At 41.2% G+C, this 18,620-nt stretch overlaps 1 protein-coding gene across 1 annotated transcript; it reads left to right on the top strand.

The window, feature by feature from the left end:
- The first annotated feature begins 529 nt into the window (after nt 1-529).
- Nucleotides 530-1,462, top strand: LOC129687607 (olfactory receptor 151). The gene has a single exon (XM_055622074.1). It carries the CDS (start codon nt 533-535, stop codon nt 1,460-1,462), a length of 930 nt encoding a protein of 309 aa, XP_055478049.1. The 5' UTR covers nt 530-532.
- The last annotated feature ends 17,158 nt before the right edge of the window (nt 1,463-18,620 follow it).

Below are 18,620 nucleotides of genomic sequence, written 5' to 3'. Positions count from 1 at the left end.
CTAATAACACTTACTGATTAAGTACATAGGCTCCATTCCCAGGGCCAACATAGCTGCTTACAAATGCAACTGCAGTTCCCGGGGATCTGATGCCTCTTTTGACCTTCACAGGTTCCTGCATGCACATGGTACACATACATACATACACTCAAGTAAACACATATTCATAATTTTTTTCAAAAGAAATTGCATAGTTATAAACTATGAAACTGCCATGAATTAGCTACAGAGTAGAGAAACATCAACATCCCTAGAGAGGCTGTTGAAATAGATCTTGGACTCAAACATAAACTTTCTGATTTAGTGCCTATCAAGTGTAACCTGATAGTTTGTGTAAGAAACAGTTTCAAGAGCTCCAAAACTCTGGGGCTGGTTCCGACAGCAATCAGTGTGAAGAAGATGCATCTGCCGTAACCAGGGCAGCTCAGCTAGTGTCAAACGCAGAAAACCAGCAGCTCCAAGAAGGGCAAGGACAGCCACTCACAGACTCCTTCTCTCCCACCTCACAGGCTTCCCACCCAGACTTCCCACAATGGCTGCAGAAAACCACTCCACCGTGACAGAGTTCATCCTTGGGGGCCTAACTAACAGGCCAGAGCTCCAGCTGCCCCTCTTCCTCCTCTTCCTGGGGATCTATATGGTCACCATGGTGGGAAACCTGAGCATGATTGCCTTGATTGGACTCAACACGCAACTCCACACCCCCATGTACTTCTTCCTCAGCAACCTGTCACTCGTGGATCTCTGCTACTCCTCCGTCATTACCCCGAAAATGCTCATGAACTTTGTGTCCCAAAGAAACCTCATCTCCTACGTGGGGTGCATGTCTCAGCTCTACTTCTTCCTTGTTTTCGTCATTGCTGAGTGTTACATGCTCACTGTGATGGCCTATGACCGCTATGTGGCCATCTGCCAACCCTTGCTTTACAACATCATCATGTCCCCTGCCCTCTGCTCCGTCCTGGTGGCTTTTGTCTATGCCATGGGACTCATTGGGTCAACGATAGAGACTGGCCTCGTGCTGAAGCTACACTATTGTGAGGACCTCATCAGCCACTACTTCTGTGACATCCTCCCCCTCATGAAGCTCTCCTGCTCCAGTACCTATGATGTAGAGATGGCTGTCTTCTTCTTAGCTGGATTCAACATTGTAGTTACAAGCTTAACAGTGCTTGTTTCCTATGCCTTCATCCTGTCCAGCATCCTTCGAATCAGCTCCACTGAGGGCAGGTCCAAAGCCTTCAGCACCTGCAGCTCCCACTTTGCTGCTGTGGGCTTGTTCTATGGATCCACCGCATTCATGTACTTAAAGCCTTCCACAGCTAGTTCTCTGGCCCAGGAGAATGTAGCTTCTGTGTTCTATACCACAGTGATCCCCATGCTCAACCCCCTGATCTACAGCCTGAGGAACAAGGAGGTGAAGGCTGCACTGGACAAAACACTGAGGACAAAACTCTTTTGATGTAAATGTTGAGCTTTCTCCATGTAAGAGTAAGTAGTTATTTATATACACCTGTATGAAAACCTCCGCAAGCCTACCCAACTGTGAAGAGGAAACTCACTTCCCTCTGTACTTGAGTATGTGTTTCTTCTACTTATTTCCTCCTTTTCTCTGCATCTACCTCTCATTTCCATTTGTCAGTTTTTAAGGTCATTTTTTTTTCTTCATTCGGGATTCATTACCTCCTTGCTGAATCCTTTTTTTTTTTTTAACAGTTATTGTTTTATTGTAACTTAAACTAAACATCAGCATTACAAGTTGAGACTCCTTCGTGGTCTTTTACTATCAATGTGAAAATATTAATTCGTTTCTGACGTTTTTCAGATAACACTACATACAGCTGAGTGATCAATTTTAAAATCAATGAAGAAGTTGTACATAGTCCCTTTCTCATCCGAATACTTCCTATGCTCCCTCCTCCTCTCCTTAGCAACGGTTAAGGTTGCTATGTGCTGAGAGCAGCTGGTGGGCTTTGAAGATATGATCAGGGCTCTGACTTTATGAACAAATTAATCTTGATAGATGCTGATGGCAGAAAGGTACATCAGGGTGTCTGCTAAATATGAAAAAAAAAAAAAACTTCCTAGCAAATACCCCGTGCCAAGCTCAACAGGCTGAGTGTAGGCGAGCAGCTACACTCAAAAGAGTTTTGTGCACCTAATAGTGAAATTAAAAAATTGTAGAATTTTCTAATACAAAAGAACAGGAATTTGTGAATTCTCCATAAATAAAGTCCAAACAGCACACAGCAACAGTAGGGGAAATGAGCAGAAAGGACACAAAGCCAGGAGAGCCTAGATGCTGCGGCTTTTAGGCAGGGAGTTTATAGGTGTGATTTTAAAATTGTAGTTTCATATAGAACTTAACAACAACAACAAAAATCATCAAGATGAAATCCCATTTAAAATACTTGCAGGAAAGCAGAACGTTCTTTTTACAAGACACATAAAGCAAAACACAAGAATACATATAAATGACTCCCATAACATTATTTCAGAATGATCTAAAACACATTATGAAACCAATACAACTTAGAAAGGGGCCAGGAAACCTTGTATTAGAAAAATTACAAAGCAAACAATAGAATTCAGGAAACGATTAAAGATTATAAGAAAATTCAAGTTTAAGTCTGCTTTGGTCAATTCCAATAGGAATTCCTTGGGTCATTGCAACTGGGTGCGCATGGAGTAAAAACGCAGCATCGCAAACATTGTGTATTACATCGAAGTCCATTTCGCCCTGCATTTAGCAGATTATAAGAAAATTAATTTTAGCCACAAAGATCAAACAAGAAGTAACAGAGAACAAACAAAATGTGTGTTAGGGGAAGTAGAAAGTGGAAAGGGGGAAAACAAAAAACTAAAAATGAAATAAACAGATTTTATGGGAAAACAGAAACTGGGCAAAAGATAATGAATTAAAGTAAGAAACTCAGTAAAGAAATCCAAACAATTAGATCAGAACATGTGATGAAAGATAAATTCAACAAATATGTATATGTATATTTATGTGTATATACATATGTATATGTACATATACAATGTATGATATATGTATATGCATATATATACATATATGTACATACATACTGTAGGAACATGGTCAAAAGAATGGCTCATGGAAAACAATGCCTTGGGGAACTGTGAAAGAGGCTCTAGGAAAAAAGGCATTTTTATTTCCTGAATTGTTCTTGGACATGATTTTGTGCCTCCTGTGACAGACATTTATATTCAACTTATATGATTGTTTTTGTTGGGTGTCAGATCATAGCTACAGAACCCAATTACTATAGCTATATACTATAAACTATGTACTATGGAACCCAATTCAGTTATCCTGAATCTGGATATGGCCTTCTGTTTTCCATTTGTGCTTTCCCAAATATTATCTATAGTATGTGCCAGGCAATTGTGTTTAAATTGGTCTGTCTTAAGAAAGTTTTGAGAAAGGGCTACTCTGTTAATATTTAGTATGTGACTACTGGTGTTCCTTTACATGTTTTTTTTTTTTTTTAACTCTAACAACCTCCTTGGATCATTGCTTTATTTGTTTCATTTGTATATAAAAGTACACTGAAACTGAAATAAGGTTGTCTACAGCATCAGACTGTAGTCTGACCCATTCTTTTAGGTCCTCAGATCCCAAGTCCAAAGACGAGCTATACAGGTTGGCTAAAAAATTCAACATATAAATATACGCTCTAATAGTGGTGATAGGAAAAGAAAAAAAAAAAAACAAGAACAAAAACAAGAAAAATCACAGATCACCTATAAGAAAACTACCACTAAAAAATGAATAACAAAATATTTCCTGGTAAAAGCATTGGGCATTTTAGGGAAGGATTTGAGAACTCTGTAGTCCTACATTTCCAAATTCTGTCTGAAAAGATCTGAAAACAATGATGACTCCAGAAGCAATCATCTTGTCTAGAATCTACTTTCTGTTTCTGAACAATAATTTGCTTGTTAAAAAAAAAAAAAGCAAATTTCTAAAGAAGGATGAAGAATCTAGGTCTGGAGTGAAAGGCATAAGATAAAAATATCAGAACATTCTTCATATCAGATGTCAAAGAAGTATTAGAAACTGGTAGCACTGGGTCAAAGAAAGTCCCAAGGTTGAGAATTTTTCTTTCAAAGGTCTGTAAAGAATTGAACCCTGGGAGGCCCTAAAGAGAATGATGCCCCAACCAAGGACAAAGCATGGAGAAGACCTAAAACCCTGGCTCAGATGTAGCCCATAGACTCAGTCTCCAAGTGGGGTCCCTAGTAAAGGAAGCAGGGACTTTCTTTGGCATGAACTCAGTGGCAGGCTATCTGATCACCTTCCCTTGGGGGCCACAGAGGAAGACAATGCAGCCACTCCTGATGAGACCTGATAGGCTAGGATCAAATGAAGGGGAGAAGGACCTCCCCTATCAGTGGACTAGGGGACCGGCATAGAAGGAGAAAAAGGAGGGAGGGTGGGTTTGAGAGGAGACTAGGGAGGGGGCCACAGCCAGGACACAAATTGAATAAACTGTAATTAATAATAATAATAATATACCAACGCTCAAAAAAAAATGGTGTTGGTAATTTGATGGGAATTGCATTGAACCTGTAGATTGCTTTACTAAGATGGCCATGTTCACTATGTTAATCCTGCCGAGCCATGAGCATGGAAAGTGTTTCCATCTTCTCATATCTTCTTCAATTTCTTTCTTCAGAGACTTGAAATTTTTTCATACAAGTCTTTGACTTGCTTGATTAGAGTTACACCAAGGGACTTTATGTCTTTTGTGGCAATTGTGAACTATATTGTTTTCCTAATTTCTTTCTCAGCCCTTTTGTCTTTTGTGTACAGGAGTGCTACTGATTTCTTTGTCTTAATTTTGTATCCAGCCACTTTGCTGAAAGTGTTATCAGCTGTAGGAGTTCCCTGGTAAAATTTTTGGGGGCACCCATGTATACTATCATATCATCTACAAATAGTGATACTTTGACTTCTTCCTTTCCAATTTAAATCCCCTTGATATCCTTTAATTGTCTTATTGCTCTTACAAAGACTTCAAGAACTGTGTTGTTAAAGAGATATGGAGAGAGTGGGCAGCCTTGTCTTGTCCCTGATTTCAGTGGGATTGACTTAAGTCCCTCTCAGTTTAGTTTGGCTAAGTAATAAGGAGGACCCTGGGTAAGATGCTCAATCCTCATTCAGAAAGGCAAATGGGATAGACATCAGAAAAGAGATAAAACAGGGAATGAGACAGGAGCCTATCACAGAGAGCCTCTGAAAACCTCTACCCAGAGGTTATCGAAGCAGATGCTGAAACTCATAGCCAAACTTTGGGCAGAGTGCAGGGTGTCTCATGAAAGAAGAGGTAAATAGGAAGGCCTGGAGGGTATAGGAGCTCTACAAGGAGAGCAACAAAACTAAAAAATCTGGGCAAACGGGTCTTTTCTGAGACTGATACTCCAACCAAGGACCATTCATGGACATAACCTAGAACCCCTGCACAGATGTAGTCCTATGGTAGCTCAGTGTCCAGGTGGGTTTCCTAGTAAGGGGAACAGGGGCTGTCTCTGACATGAACTCAGTGGCTGGCCCTTTGATCACCTCCCCCTGAGGGAGGAGGGGCAGCCTTACCAGGCCACAGAGGAAGATAATGCAGCCAGTCCTGATGAGACCTGATAGGCTAGGGTCAGATGAAAAGGGAGGAGGACCTCCCCTATCAGTGGATTGGGGAGGGGCATGGGAGGAGATGAGGGAGGGAGGTGGGATTGGGAGGGGATGAGAAAGGGATGTATAATTAAATAAATTGTAAGAAAAAAAATTTAAAAGAGAGCTCTGAGGGGCTGCAGAAATGGTCCAATGGTTAAGAATGTGTTCTCTTCTTGCATAGGACCTGAATTCAGTACTCAGTGCCCGGTTTGGGTGGCTCATAACTGCCTACAACTCCAGTTCTATGGGATTTAGTGCCAACTTCTGTACTCTGAGGCACTGCACTCAAGTGTGCACATCCCCACACAATCAGCATCTGCAGTGAGGAAGCAGAAGATGAATCCTGGGCTGGCTGCTTAGTTTTCCTCTTATTACTTAGCCTGAGACTCCAGTCCATGAAGTTTGTCACATTCACTGTGAGCCTTCCCTCCTCACCCTCTCCAGAATCCCTAACAGGCATGCCCAATTATCTGTCCCCGAGGTGATTCCAAATCCAGTCAATTAACTATCGCATTGCCCGTCAACAGATAAAGAAAATTTAACCAGTATGCACACTAGAATATTATTCAGCCGCTAAGAAAACTGAAACTATATCAGATAAAACAGACAGAACTGGAGATCATCATGTTAAGCAAAATAAGCCAGTTTCAAAAGGACAATGTCACAAGTTGCATTTAGATGTGGGATCCATATTTTTTTAAGGACATGAGTGTAAAGGCGAGAATGGTGCTGCTCACATTTAAAGTGGGCCATCCCAACCGACATAGAAACTCGCTCACAGACAGGGCCCAGAGGCTCCTCTCCTGGGTGATCCCAGTCCCTGTCACACTGATGCTCACTATTAAGCATCCTAAACATGCTCACTAGCTTAGTCAAGAGCCCTCAGATAATTCCCTAATAGATATGATCCTGAGATCGGGAAGCCCTTGATGTTTCCATGAAGAATCCTTCTCATACTTGTGTGACCAAGATAAACAACAGAAATCCTAGGATATGTATCACCTAGAAGCTTGTTACATATGAAAATGTTCAGATTAATTCCAATAACGTTTTTAAGGCACTAAGTAATTGCGATTACATTTGTGCTCTCACCTTGTGGATACCACACAAATGACTTTAGTTAATGCAAAACAACTATTTTTACAACTAGGTGCAAGATAATCTGGGAAGTATAGTTTTTAGCTTTCTAACACACCTAAAAAGATGAACAGATATTAAGACAGTCATTTTCTCTTGGTTCTTCTACTTGTTTTTTTTTTTCTTCTCTTTCCTTCAAGAAATGAGCCTTCTACCATTGTAATTTAACTCTAATTAGAATAAAATGTAAAAAAAAAATATATTCATCTTGATGTGATAAAACATAAAGAAAAACAATAATCTTAATTATAAAACGGATCTAGAGCCTTGGTTTTCCTATGCAGAACCCAGATAGGACAGATACCATGTCACCACCCTCATGAGCCAATAGATAAAGAGAATAAGCCTTGAATTAATTAAAGAAACATGCTGTCCCTCTCAGAGAGAGGGTGAAGATACAAGCTGCCCTCCACTTCAGCTCTGGGTGGAGCAGGGTAAGAGAAGAAAATCCTTAGAGAATCCCTGAATGTACCACTCAAGTGAGTACAGGCCTGAAATCTATACCCTCTCACTTGAAAAATCCCATGCCAAACATTGGTTACAAAGAGGCCATAGAGTTATTTCTAGCCATGAAGGTTATATATGGCAACCACAGCAAAGCGAAGCACAGGTTTGTGTGAAAATATAGTCTGCAGGAACCTGATCTGGGTTTCTGAGGATCAGGAATAACCTATCTCAAAGCAGAATTCAGAGATCTGATCAGGAGACATTAATTATACCAGATATTTGGTAGTGAGTGGAGCCTGAAGAAATGTCTGCTTGTACCCTTTGTGAGTGCAGAAGGATATTCAGCCTTCACATGCCCCCACTCAGAAATGTACTTCTGTGCAAACACTATAAAGAAGCAAGGATAGCCTTGAGTCTACAATGGAAAGGACAAAGGGGTAGCCGATAGCAATGAAGTATGCCGTACTGTAATATCAGATAAACCAGGGGCAATGGTCACTTGTCCTCACACTGTAAACCAGTACATCCCTATCCATGGCCTCAGCTATGATTCTAGCTGCCTAGTTTCCCTGGACCCTCGTCATTTTGCAAGTCTGGTCTTTTAATTTTTCTCTGAAGTTCTGTGAAATACCCTGTATCATTAAAAAATAATAATAATAATAATCCCAAGCAGCTGGTTTCACCAGGATTGTAGTCCACGTTTTGAGTCTAAGAGACATCGCTCTTTTTTTCCATTAATTTTTTATTTTTAATTATACTTTATTTACTTTGTATTACCCCCTCTAGTTCCCTCCCTCCTCCCCTCCCAATCCCTCTCTTCCTCTCCTTCTCCACACACTCTCCTCCCCAAGTCCACTGGTAGGGGAGGGTTTCTTTTTCTTCCTTCTGATCCTAGTCTGTTAGGTCTCATCAGGAGTGGCTGCATTGTCTTCCTCTGTGGTCTGGTAAGGCTGCTACCCCCTCAGGGGGAGGTGATCAAAGAGCAGATCAATCAGTTCATGTCAGAAGCAGTCCCTGTTCCCATTATTATGGAACCCACTTGGACACTGAACTGCCATGGGCTACATCTGTGCAGGGGATAGCATCTTCAACAAATGGTGCCAGTCTAACTGGATGTCTACATGTAGGAAAATGCAAATAGATCCATACTTATCACCCTGCACAAAACTAAAGTCCAAGTGGATCAAAGACCTCAACATAAAACCAGACACATTAAATCAGTTAGAAGAAAAAGTGGGGAAGACCCTAGAACTCATTGGTACAGGAGACAACTTCCTGAACAGAACACCAACAGCATAGGCTCTAAAAGCAACAATCAATAAATGGGACCTCATGAAACTGAAAAGCTTCTGTAAAGCAAAGGACACCGTCCTCAAAACAAAACGACTGCCTACAGATTGGAAAAGAATCTTCACCAACCCTCTATCTGACAGAGGGCTAATATCCAGTATATATAAAGAACTAAAGAAGTTGAAAAACAGCAAATCAAGTAATCCAATTAAAAAATGGGGAACAGAGCTAAACAGAGAATTCTCTGTAGAGGAATATCAAATAGCAGAGAAACACTTAAAGAAATGTTCAACGTCATTAGCCATCAGGGAAATGCAAATCAAAACGATCCTGAGATTTCACCTTACACCCATCAGAATGGCCAAGATCAAAACCTCAAGTGACATCGCTCTTTTTAACAAGAAAATATCCAGATGGGAATCTGAGAGAAGCAGGAGGGAGTGGAAAAGGACATTCCAGGCTGTGCCCAGCCCTCTCACACTCCACATCTGGTAACAATTCTCCACTCTCCTCTTATTCCTCCATGGTACTCAGGTTGTAGTTATACTTTTTATCCCTCCCTCTAGTCCTTCCTTGTTGTTTAATTGTGAGCAAAAATAAATCTACACAGTCCTTCTTTGTTGTTTAATTATGAGCAAAAATAAACCTACAGTTCAGAATCTGTAGTCAACTGTTTTACAAGAGCTACATTTAAAGACATAAAACCAAATGTTAATCTCTAATATTAACAAGCAAATAGACCAACTCAAATTCTGTGGGCAAACTTCTTAAAATAACTTATTACCCAAGCCCAATAAGCAAAGAGCATCCTTATTCCAGATGTCTAATAGGTGGGGTAATTAAAAGTTATATTTAAGACCATCACAGGTATGCCAGAGGTCAATCTTTTATGTGATACACAAATGCACATATGTGGAAACACACACACACACACATCTTGTTAGTGAGGATACATAAAGACTAGCCTGCTGCCAGGTTTATAAAATATACTTTATGGTTTCATAGTTTTAAATAACTGTACATTTAATATGTGACTTACCTTTGCTTTCATGACAGGCAAATAGCCATATCTTTATTTTATGTTTTTTCTTTGCTTGGAACCATGTTGTATATTTTAATATCATTGCTGTGGGAACTCATTGTCATGATGTGCTGATAGTCTATTACAGACACCTTCTGCTCACCATCCGTTGGCACATATATTCTACGATGGCATGAAAGAAGAAACTATACACTAAACTTTGACATTTACTCTTTACCTAGCTGAACATGCAGTCAGCTGCTCTTTCATTGTGCCAAACAATGAGTTACCAGCTCCCAGTCACCATAGGATCACAACTGATGCTCAGGGGTGTTGTATAGGTTCAGGAATGTTGCATTTTGTGTTTTTGCATCTCATGTCAACCAAATGTCCCATGGTATGCCCCACTTCTGGTAAGAACAGGAAAACAGTCACTCTCAATTTCTCTCAGCACTAAGGCAAACACTCTACCGCTGAGCTAAATTTCCAAACCCAGATTCCTCTTCTTTTTTGGAGACAGGCTACCACACCAGCTAGAACTAATACTGGGTTAAAACTCAAATAATTAACCAACATGAAGGTAGAAGTCAGTAGTGATCCTAACAGATGAGTAAAGGCTTTCACGACTGATAGCAGACATGTCAAAGTATAGGAAGTGAATCACTGAGACAGAGAAACCATGAGCATCGGTGAAGTCTACCTTCATGAAGAGCTGGACTCTGGGTAACAGGAGAGCACTTTGGCATGGAAGGAAGACCAGTACAAGAGCCAAGATGGCCTTCTTTACTAACAATCCCAGATAGGTAAGAATTCCTTTTGATTCTCTAAAAGTATGCTAGTAACTTTGCACACACTCTTACCCACACATACACTCACACACACTCACACTCTCACACACACACAGCAAGTTGTGTGTAGTTCCAACCAATGGTTCAGGGGCATCAAACTCATATTGTGAAGGCTGGTGACAAGGCAACAGGGCTGATTTTGACAGTGCTGGGGTTTTTTAAGAGAAGCTGCTGAAGATAATTGGAGCTAAGAAATATTCACCAGAACGAATATCTACTATAAATGAAATGTGTTTGTTCAGGAAGCAAAAGCCTGAGAATACAGCCATTCATCGAGAGTCCAAAGCAATGGCAGGCAAAAACACAAGGCACTTATGAAGTGGCTGATGTTGCTTTAGGGATAATGTTATGAAGTCCAATAAATGCCTTTCCCAGGTAAGGTTTATAAAGCGAGCAATAAGCTGTTCCTTGTATTAATTAAACCTTAGAGCATGCAATGGTGTGTGTGAGAATATGTTTCATTCGCCACCATAACAATTAGGTATGCACGACATTAGGATTGTCTGAAAACAGGTTTGGACTGTTTCGTTCCTTAGACAAGAGAAGATTACAGGTAAAATTATGTCCCATTCTAGATTCGTCCAGCACCTAGCAATGCTCTAACAAGACCCAGATTACCTTGTAACATATCTGCTGCTGAACCCACTCAGTAGCTAAATCCAGAGGCAATAGTGGCATTCAAAGCATCCTGTTCATGACAGACATTTAGGAAAAGCTGAATAAAGGCCCTGTACCTGGCCAAACACTCTGAAAGTCAAGGGAAAGTTTTAACACTCTAAATGCTACCTGGGTCATCACTTCCTCTTAGAAAGAAACCCCACAGCATTATGCTAAGAAAAGAGCTGGAGGTTTAACTGTGCTGTAGAGTGCTTGCCTACCATGTACAAGGCCCTGAGTTACACACACACACACACACACACACACACACACACACACACACACCAATACAGCAAGAAACTAGCCAGGTATGGTGGCTCACATATGTGATTCAGCACTTAGGAGACTGTGACAGAAGTACCAAGAGTGTAAGAGTATCCTAAACACATAGTTAGTTCCAGACTAGACTGCTACAGAGGAACACAGCTAGAGAAAGGCCCTGGTGAAGAGCATAGTGGGAAGCAAAGTTGCTTAGCACTGAGGTGAGAAGCTATCCAATGAGGAGCTGGCTGAACTGAAAAAAGAAAGAAAGAAAGAAAGAAAGAAAGAAAGAAAGAAAGAAAGAAAGAAAGAAAGAAAGAAAGAAAGAAAGAAAGAGAAAGAGGAGGAATGGAGAAAGGAAAGAGAAGGGAAGGAAGGAAGGAGAGAAGGAAGGAAGGAACAAAGAAAGAAAGAGAGAGTAAAAAAGAAACAAACAAACAGAACAAAGAAGTTGTGGCAGAGAAAGACTCTATACCCAAGATACCAAGAAAATTCATTACCAAAGAAATATTCAGAGGCATTTGTTACCCTTAACAGTGGCTGGAGATAGTAGAAGAAATGGACATTAATTATGAAAGATACAAGCTGAACATGCAAGATGGTATTGCTTACTGTGCAGAAACCTATAATGAAAAACAAACTTTGATGTCTTCCGGAAGAACACTGTGCCTGCATGCTAATGCCCAGTACCTTCTACTGCCTGCTCTGGAGCCTCATCAAAAGAGAGAACTTAATGGTTCAGTCAAATGGCATTCAACTCATCCAGCAATTAATTTTAGTTCAGTGCCTCAAACGTTTCTCAGGCCAAGTGTGGTTTGGAATATATACATTAATAGTGAATAGTCACGCAAGTATCCTGGTTTTTACTTTAATGTAATATTTGATAAATTACATGAGCTATTCAAAACCTTACTCTAAAATATTTTATATTCAGTGGTGCATTAGTCTATTTTCATTGTTACAACAAAATTCTAGAATCTGGGTACTTCTAAGGGAAAAAAAGGTATATTTTGTATGCCGTTTTGGAAGCTGGAAGTCTAAGATCAGGTGACTCCATCTATTTTGACTCTGGTGAAGGCGACATGGCAGATACATTCACAGGAGGTGAAATATCTGCGGAAGAATTCACACAGCAAGACATGAAGCTGTAAAGATTAAGGGACAACTCACTCACAAGAACCAGCTTCTCCACAAGACCATCACTAATCCCTTCTAAGGGCGGTGCCCTATGCTGTGATTACTTTTCCGTTTTAGATTCCCCACCACCACCGTCTCAACACTTCCAGACCAAGGGGAGGGGCGAGCCCCTATCACCTGAGCCTCCGGGGAGCATCCTCAAATAACAGGCAAACAGTAGACAACATTGCCCAACTCCAGGATAATGTAAGTGTTCTGAACAAGTTAAGGTGGGCTGAGCTAAGCTACTGTGTTTAGTAGGTTAGACCTATGAACTTGTTTAATGATGTTTTCAGTCTATAATGTTTTTATTGTGAGACAGCTCCATTAAAAGTTAAAGTGGCCTTTGTACTATGATTCACAAACAGTAAAGAGAACCCTGAATGACCAAGAGAAGATGAATGAGAGCTTTCCAGGCAGAGAAGAGAGCAGTTTTCTACGGAGCCACAGAAAATTCCATTACATTTAGAAAAACGTAGGTAGCTTAATGCTAAATCAATGCACATCTAAAAGAGTGAAATGGTAATAAATTTCTCCAAAGGCCCTTGTATGGCAGGCTTGGTCACCGGGAAAGTGCCTTCGTGAAATGGAGAAAGCTTTAAGCTTTCTAGAAGGCGGCCTCGGAGTCATTGAGGAATTGGGACACTCTTGGCTCTTCCTCTCTTCCTTGTTCTGTCTTCTCCCCTGGCTGTGAGAGAGCATTTCCCCTCCACCACTCCCTTTCCACATACCCGAAACAGGCGTGGCCTGAAAACCCTGTAACTGTGGCCAGGGTAAACTTTTCTCTTCATAAATATTTAACACGGCAGGAAGAAAGCACTCGCCCTTGCTGCCTCTCTGCCTCAGTCGTCAGAGTCAATGGTTCCATCTGGGAGATTCCATGGAAATCAAAGAGAAGGCATTCCCACATTAGTTACCCTCCACAGAAACTAAAGCAAGCACCCCATTTTCCAGGACTCACCCACTCTGGGCTGATTCATAGCAGGGCAATTGTCTGCCTGCAGCCTCTTTTTTTTTTTTTTTTTTTTTTAACCTCATCCTAGATACTTGTTCAGTAAATAGTTCAGAGCTATGTTACACCTGAGATACATAATTTCTATTACCCCAGGAAGGAATTAAGAAACTTAACACACATCTTAAAAAGATACTGTCCCCCTTTAACTCAGGCATCCCTACTGATCGATCTGTCGCTGGTCTGTCACAGGCAGTTTGGCTGTAAATACACAGAGTGAGTCCCGTTTTGAGAGCAGCCAGAGAACTGACAGCTGAAACTGGTTTTATAGCTAAATAGACAAGGGCCTATGTAGAAATGCAGAGCTCTCTGTCTCCCCCACAGTTCCTGCAGAAGGTGAGAGAGCGTGGCCTTTCCTTTCAGGCATGAAGCAGCACTAGTACTGCGTGCTCACTCTCACTGCCCCGCAGACACCCTTTCCTATTGCAGACTGGGCACAGGGTTGATGGAAGGGAGAAACCTCGCCGAGGCCCTCTTTAAGTCAGTGTGTGAACCCTAGTGCACGAGGCCGGTGGGAAGGGCTCCAGCCTTCTCCACAAGCCAAAGCCGTTGTTCCAAGCCGCATATTCAGCTAAATTCTGTAGCACTGTTCACACCTGTTTCCTAAAACAGCTGCAGATGCTACCCCTAAGAGGAAAATAAGTATTCGTCCTGCCACTGCTTCTGGAGAGCACTGCTCTGCCAGTCACAGCTGGGGAAGAAAGACTCAAACCACAGCCATGGTGATAATCTTTCTCCGCAGAGGCACACGCTAAAGCGCATGCTCCGTCACTTTCAGAAAGACACAGGTAAACCATTCTTTTTTTTTTTTTTTATTCAGTGAATCCTCTCAAGCTTAGCGATTCTTAGCACAATGAGAAATAAAAGTCGAATATTGTCACTTTAATTTTTTCTGGTCATTTTTTTTAAGTTTCCCTCTAAAATGTAATTTTCGTTGAATTGTGTGTTAGTGCTTTCTAGAATTTAACTTCTAAAATAAGTTGTATTTGTGTTTGAGTATACGTGTACCCTACCTGTGCATTAAAAACAAGGGATTAAGTCATCACAGGCCTGAAGACCCTGCTGTCCCAGTAGGATGACCCCTTCTGCTACTGCCACTTGGTGGCAAGATACCTAAACCTCAAATACAAGAAGAACATTTACTCAGAATCTTCCTTTGTCAGAGAGGAAAAAAAAAAAAAAAAACTAAAAATAGAAATTTCTAAAATGTATAGAAAAGCCAGAGTTTTCATATAAGCTTATATTCAAAAGAGTCACACTGTGGCATAAGATATGAAGATGAATAAGCAAGAAATGGCATGAATTATTTAAAAGTTAGCACCATCCTTGACTAAAGAGAAGCTTAGCAAAAACAAAAGGTGTATGCAAAAGCCATGTGGAAACCTTCATAAGCTAATACGCTGTAAGCTTTTCATGAAAACCCCGGTCCCGGGTTCAGGGTACTCCCCGTTGAGTTGTTAGCCAGGTAGTTCCCGGAGGCTCCCAAGAAGTACAGCTCAGTGTCATTGCTCCTTGTTGCCACGGAGAAAATGAGACCCTGCTGCTAAAGACACCAATCACTTTGGTTTTGGGACACAGAGAAACCAAGCTAAAGCTGACCTCAAAGGGGAGAAGATTCTGGACATATTCAGAGCAAAAGATCTATACGTACTCTTAAAAATCCTGACTCATACAGCACACATAACTGTGAACTCCCAATTTGGTTTTCTAGACACCCGGCGGCAGCTTCTCTAAATTCCTTTCAATTGTTTTACGTACACAGTGAACTTTTCATCAGCCATTAAGGAGTAAAAACCACGAGCCTGGAGAGATGGTCAAGAGCAATGCCTGTGCTTCCAGAGGGCCTGGGTTCGATTCCCAACACCCACATGGCAGCGCACAACTGTCTGTAACACCAGCTCCAGGTTTTTCAACGCTCTCCTGGCTTCCTAGGGCACCAGGTATGCATGTGGTTCGCATACATACATGCAGGCAAAACACGGATACACATAAAATAAAAATAAATAAATAAATTTTAAGTACAAGATTTATGTTGCTTGCAGGAAAATGGACAGAACTGAAGATCATCACATTGAGCAAAATAAGCCAGACTCAGAAAAAAAAAAAAAAAGTATCATATTTTCTCCCTCATGCAGAATCTAGTTTAAAGGTGAGGAAGGAGAGCTGCTTTAAAAGAGAAAGAAGACCAACAGGAAGAAAGGATGCAAGAGACGGTAATGGCGGATGAAGATGATCAAAGCACATTAAAAATCACATGATACAGGTCAATAACAAAGTAAAAATAAACAAATTCCATTCATTATGTAATTGGATTATGTAATCAGGAGCAATAGCATCCATTCTTCAGACATAACAGTAAGAATGTGATTACTCAGACACATCACTTCCCCTTTTGTATTGGGAATTTATTTTAATAAAACATGATAAAATAACAAAAAACCTCCCATAATGGCACTCACATTTCTGTTGCGCCACATTTGGGAGGCTGAGGCAGGGGTATTTCTGAGTTCAAAGGCAGCTCCAGATTACAAAGCAAGCACAACTAGGACTACTCAGCAAGAATCATCTGTCTCAATAAACCACCTAGAAACTGACATTTTAGTTACTCAAATCAATTACTCTCTCCTTGAGGAAATTCAAAACCCAGTCAACAAATGAACTCGAGTTCGGAGACAGTTAAAAGCTGGAACTTCTCCTCTTAGGGAGAAATGGGAGTCACGGGGCAAAAGCCAAGGCCCACTTTCTTTCCAGGGAGACCTGTTTTTATTCGGGAGTGCATGGACACTGACCAGCCACGCTTCTCCTCCACTGTGCTGCGTATCCAGACCAAGCCTGTGACGGCTGTAACTGCCTTACGTGCAGATTTGTTTGCTTTTCTTTTTTAGTTCCTGTGCGCGTGCGTGCGTGCGTGCGTGCGTGCGCGTGCGCAGCAAGTCAGTGCAGTGCCAGTGGAGACCAGAAGAGGGCATTGGATCCCCTGGAACGGGAGTGATAAGACAGTTTTGCGCCACCATGTGGGTGTTGGGAACCTAACCTTGATCCTCTGATAAGAGCAGCAAGGGTTCTTACCCTCTGAGCCATCTTGCCAGCCCCATCATTTGCAGGTTGTTTTATTTAGAACGTGGATATGTTTGGGCTTTTTTGTTGTTGTTTTTTTGGTTTTTTTCAGACTCATTAATAAGTCCTAGTCCCTGTTCTCTACCCAGGTCGTTGCACAAAAGTTACACACAGAGAAAAACAATTCATTATGACAAAGTTCAAATAAGCCCCAAAAGGCTGACTCTCCTCGCGACTCGAGAGAATATCCTCCGGGATTCATTAAAAGTTGAGTTTTCTCTAACAACCTTGGAGGATTCTGGGCTGAATGATGCAAAGCCATGGAAAGCTTCTGGGTTGATGTCACCACAGAGACTGTTGCCATGGAAACTTCACTTCAAATGAGTTTCCAAATTATTAGAGCATAGGTTGGTGTTGTTTTTCAATTATTTTATTCTTATCGAGATAAAAGTCGTATAACCTAAAATTTACCGCTTTGAGCATTTTAGAGTTCTCAGACCTATGATGCCACACAACAGTAAACACTGTTTACTTCCAAAGCATTCTACCATCCGCACCCCACCTGGAAATAACTGTGCCCATAACACAGCCATCCCCCTCCTCCCTGTTACCTCTAGCCCATGGAAAGCAGTGGCCTGAACTTATTATGAATATTTCATTTAAATAAACATAAAGCCTCTATGGACTTCATGCCAGCTTCTCTCAATTAGCATAATGCTTTCAGGATCTATCCATATCAGAGCGTGCATCACATCTTTATTGAGTGTTTGTTGTTGTTGTTGTGTTCTTTGTTTTGTTTTTGTTTTTTTAAGCAGAGTGTCATATAGACCAGGCTGGCCTGGAACTCACCATGTAACAAGGTTGGCCTTGAACTCTTGACTCTACTTGCTGTGATTACAGGCACGTATCACCAGTTTTGCCAGTGTTTCTTTTAAGAGCTGAGTAACATCTCGTTGTGTGAAGATACTACATCTTATTTATCTGTATTAGTTTATGGTCATGTGAGCTGTTTTCACTTTTAAACAGTTATAAATAATACTATCTGGAAGTAAGCCAAGAATAAGGGCTTAGAACCCACTCGGGCCTCTTGTGAGCAGGCTTCAATCTAATTGTGCCTGAGGCCTTGTAGGTAAGCAACATGACGATGCTGGTAAAAGTACCTGCCAGGAAAGCCTGAAGACCAGAGTTCAATCCCCAGGAACCACTTCAAAGGTGGAAGGAGAGAACTGACTCCACAGAATTATCTTCTAACCGCCATATTCTTATGCACATGCATGAAAACTTACACATACACATGCACACACACAAACACACAATAATGATGAGTAAAATGACAATGGCATGTAGCCTTCTAGTTTTTCATGATCACATGAACCTTTGTGAAGTCCTGACTTGCCTGAGTGTCATACTCTCCATTCTCTCCTTCCATCCTTCCTAGGTAATTTATCACTTACCCCAGTTCCTATACCTTGGTTCAAGCTGCAACTAATATACTCACCTTTAATGACTTTCAAGCCCCACCCCACCCCCACTCCCATTCTAAAGAGTCATCTCAGCCCTGGGTTAATTTCAGGCAAATTCATTGAGTTCCTCTCATACATACACAATGGAATACTACTCACCTTTGAACATGAACCCAGAACAACGTATGCTAAGTAAACTAGGCCGTGTGCAGAAAGACAAACATTCTCATGGCCTCTCTTTTATGTGGAATCTAAGGAGAAATTAGCTGTGTAGAAACAAAACAGAATGGAGAAGAGTGGTGTTTACTGCAGATAGGAGAGGCCTGCACCAAAGACACATGGATCAAAAGGTACAAATCTGCAGTGTTAGAAAATGAACAAATATAAAGAAAAAATGTTCAGCCTAAAGACGACAGGTTTAAAAAAACAAAGCCTGGGGGATAATGGCACATACCCTTGATCCCACACTCAGCGGCAGGCAGATCTCTCTGAGTTCAAGGCAAGCCTGGTCTACAGAGTGAGTTCCAGGACAGTCAGGGCTACACAGAAAAACCTT

The sequence above is a fragment of the Psammomys obesus genome, unplaced genomic scaffold, assembly GCF_907164565.1.
Source record: "Psammomys obesus unplaced genomic scaffold, mPsaObe1.curated_primary_1811, whole genome shotgun sequence".
In the NCBI taxonomy this organism is placed as follows: Eukaryota; Metazoa; Chordata; class Mammalia; order Rodentia; family Muridae; genus Psammomys; species Psammomys obesus.
This window is presented reverse-complemented; position numbering and strand designations above follow the sequence as displayed.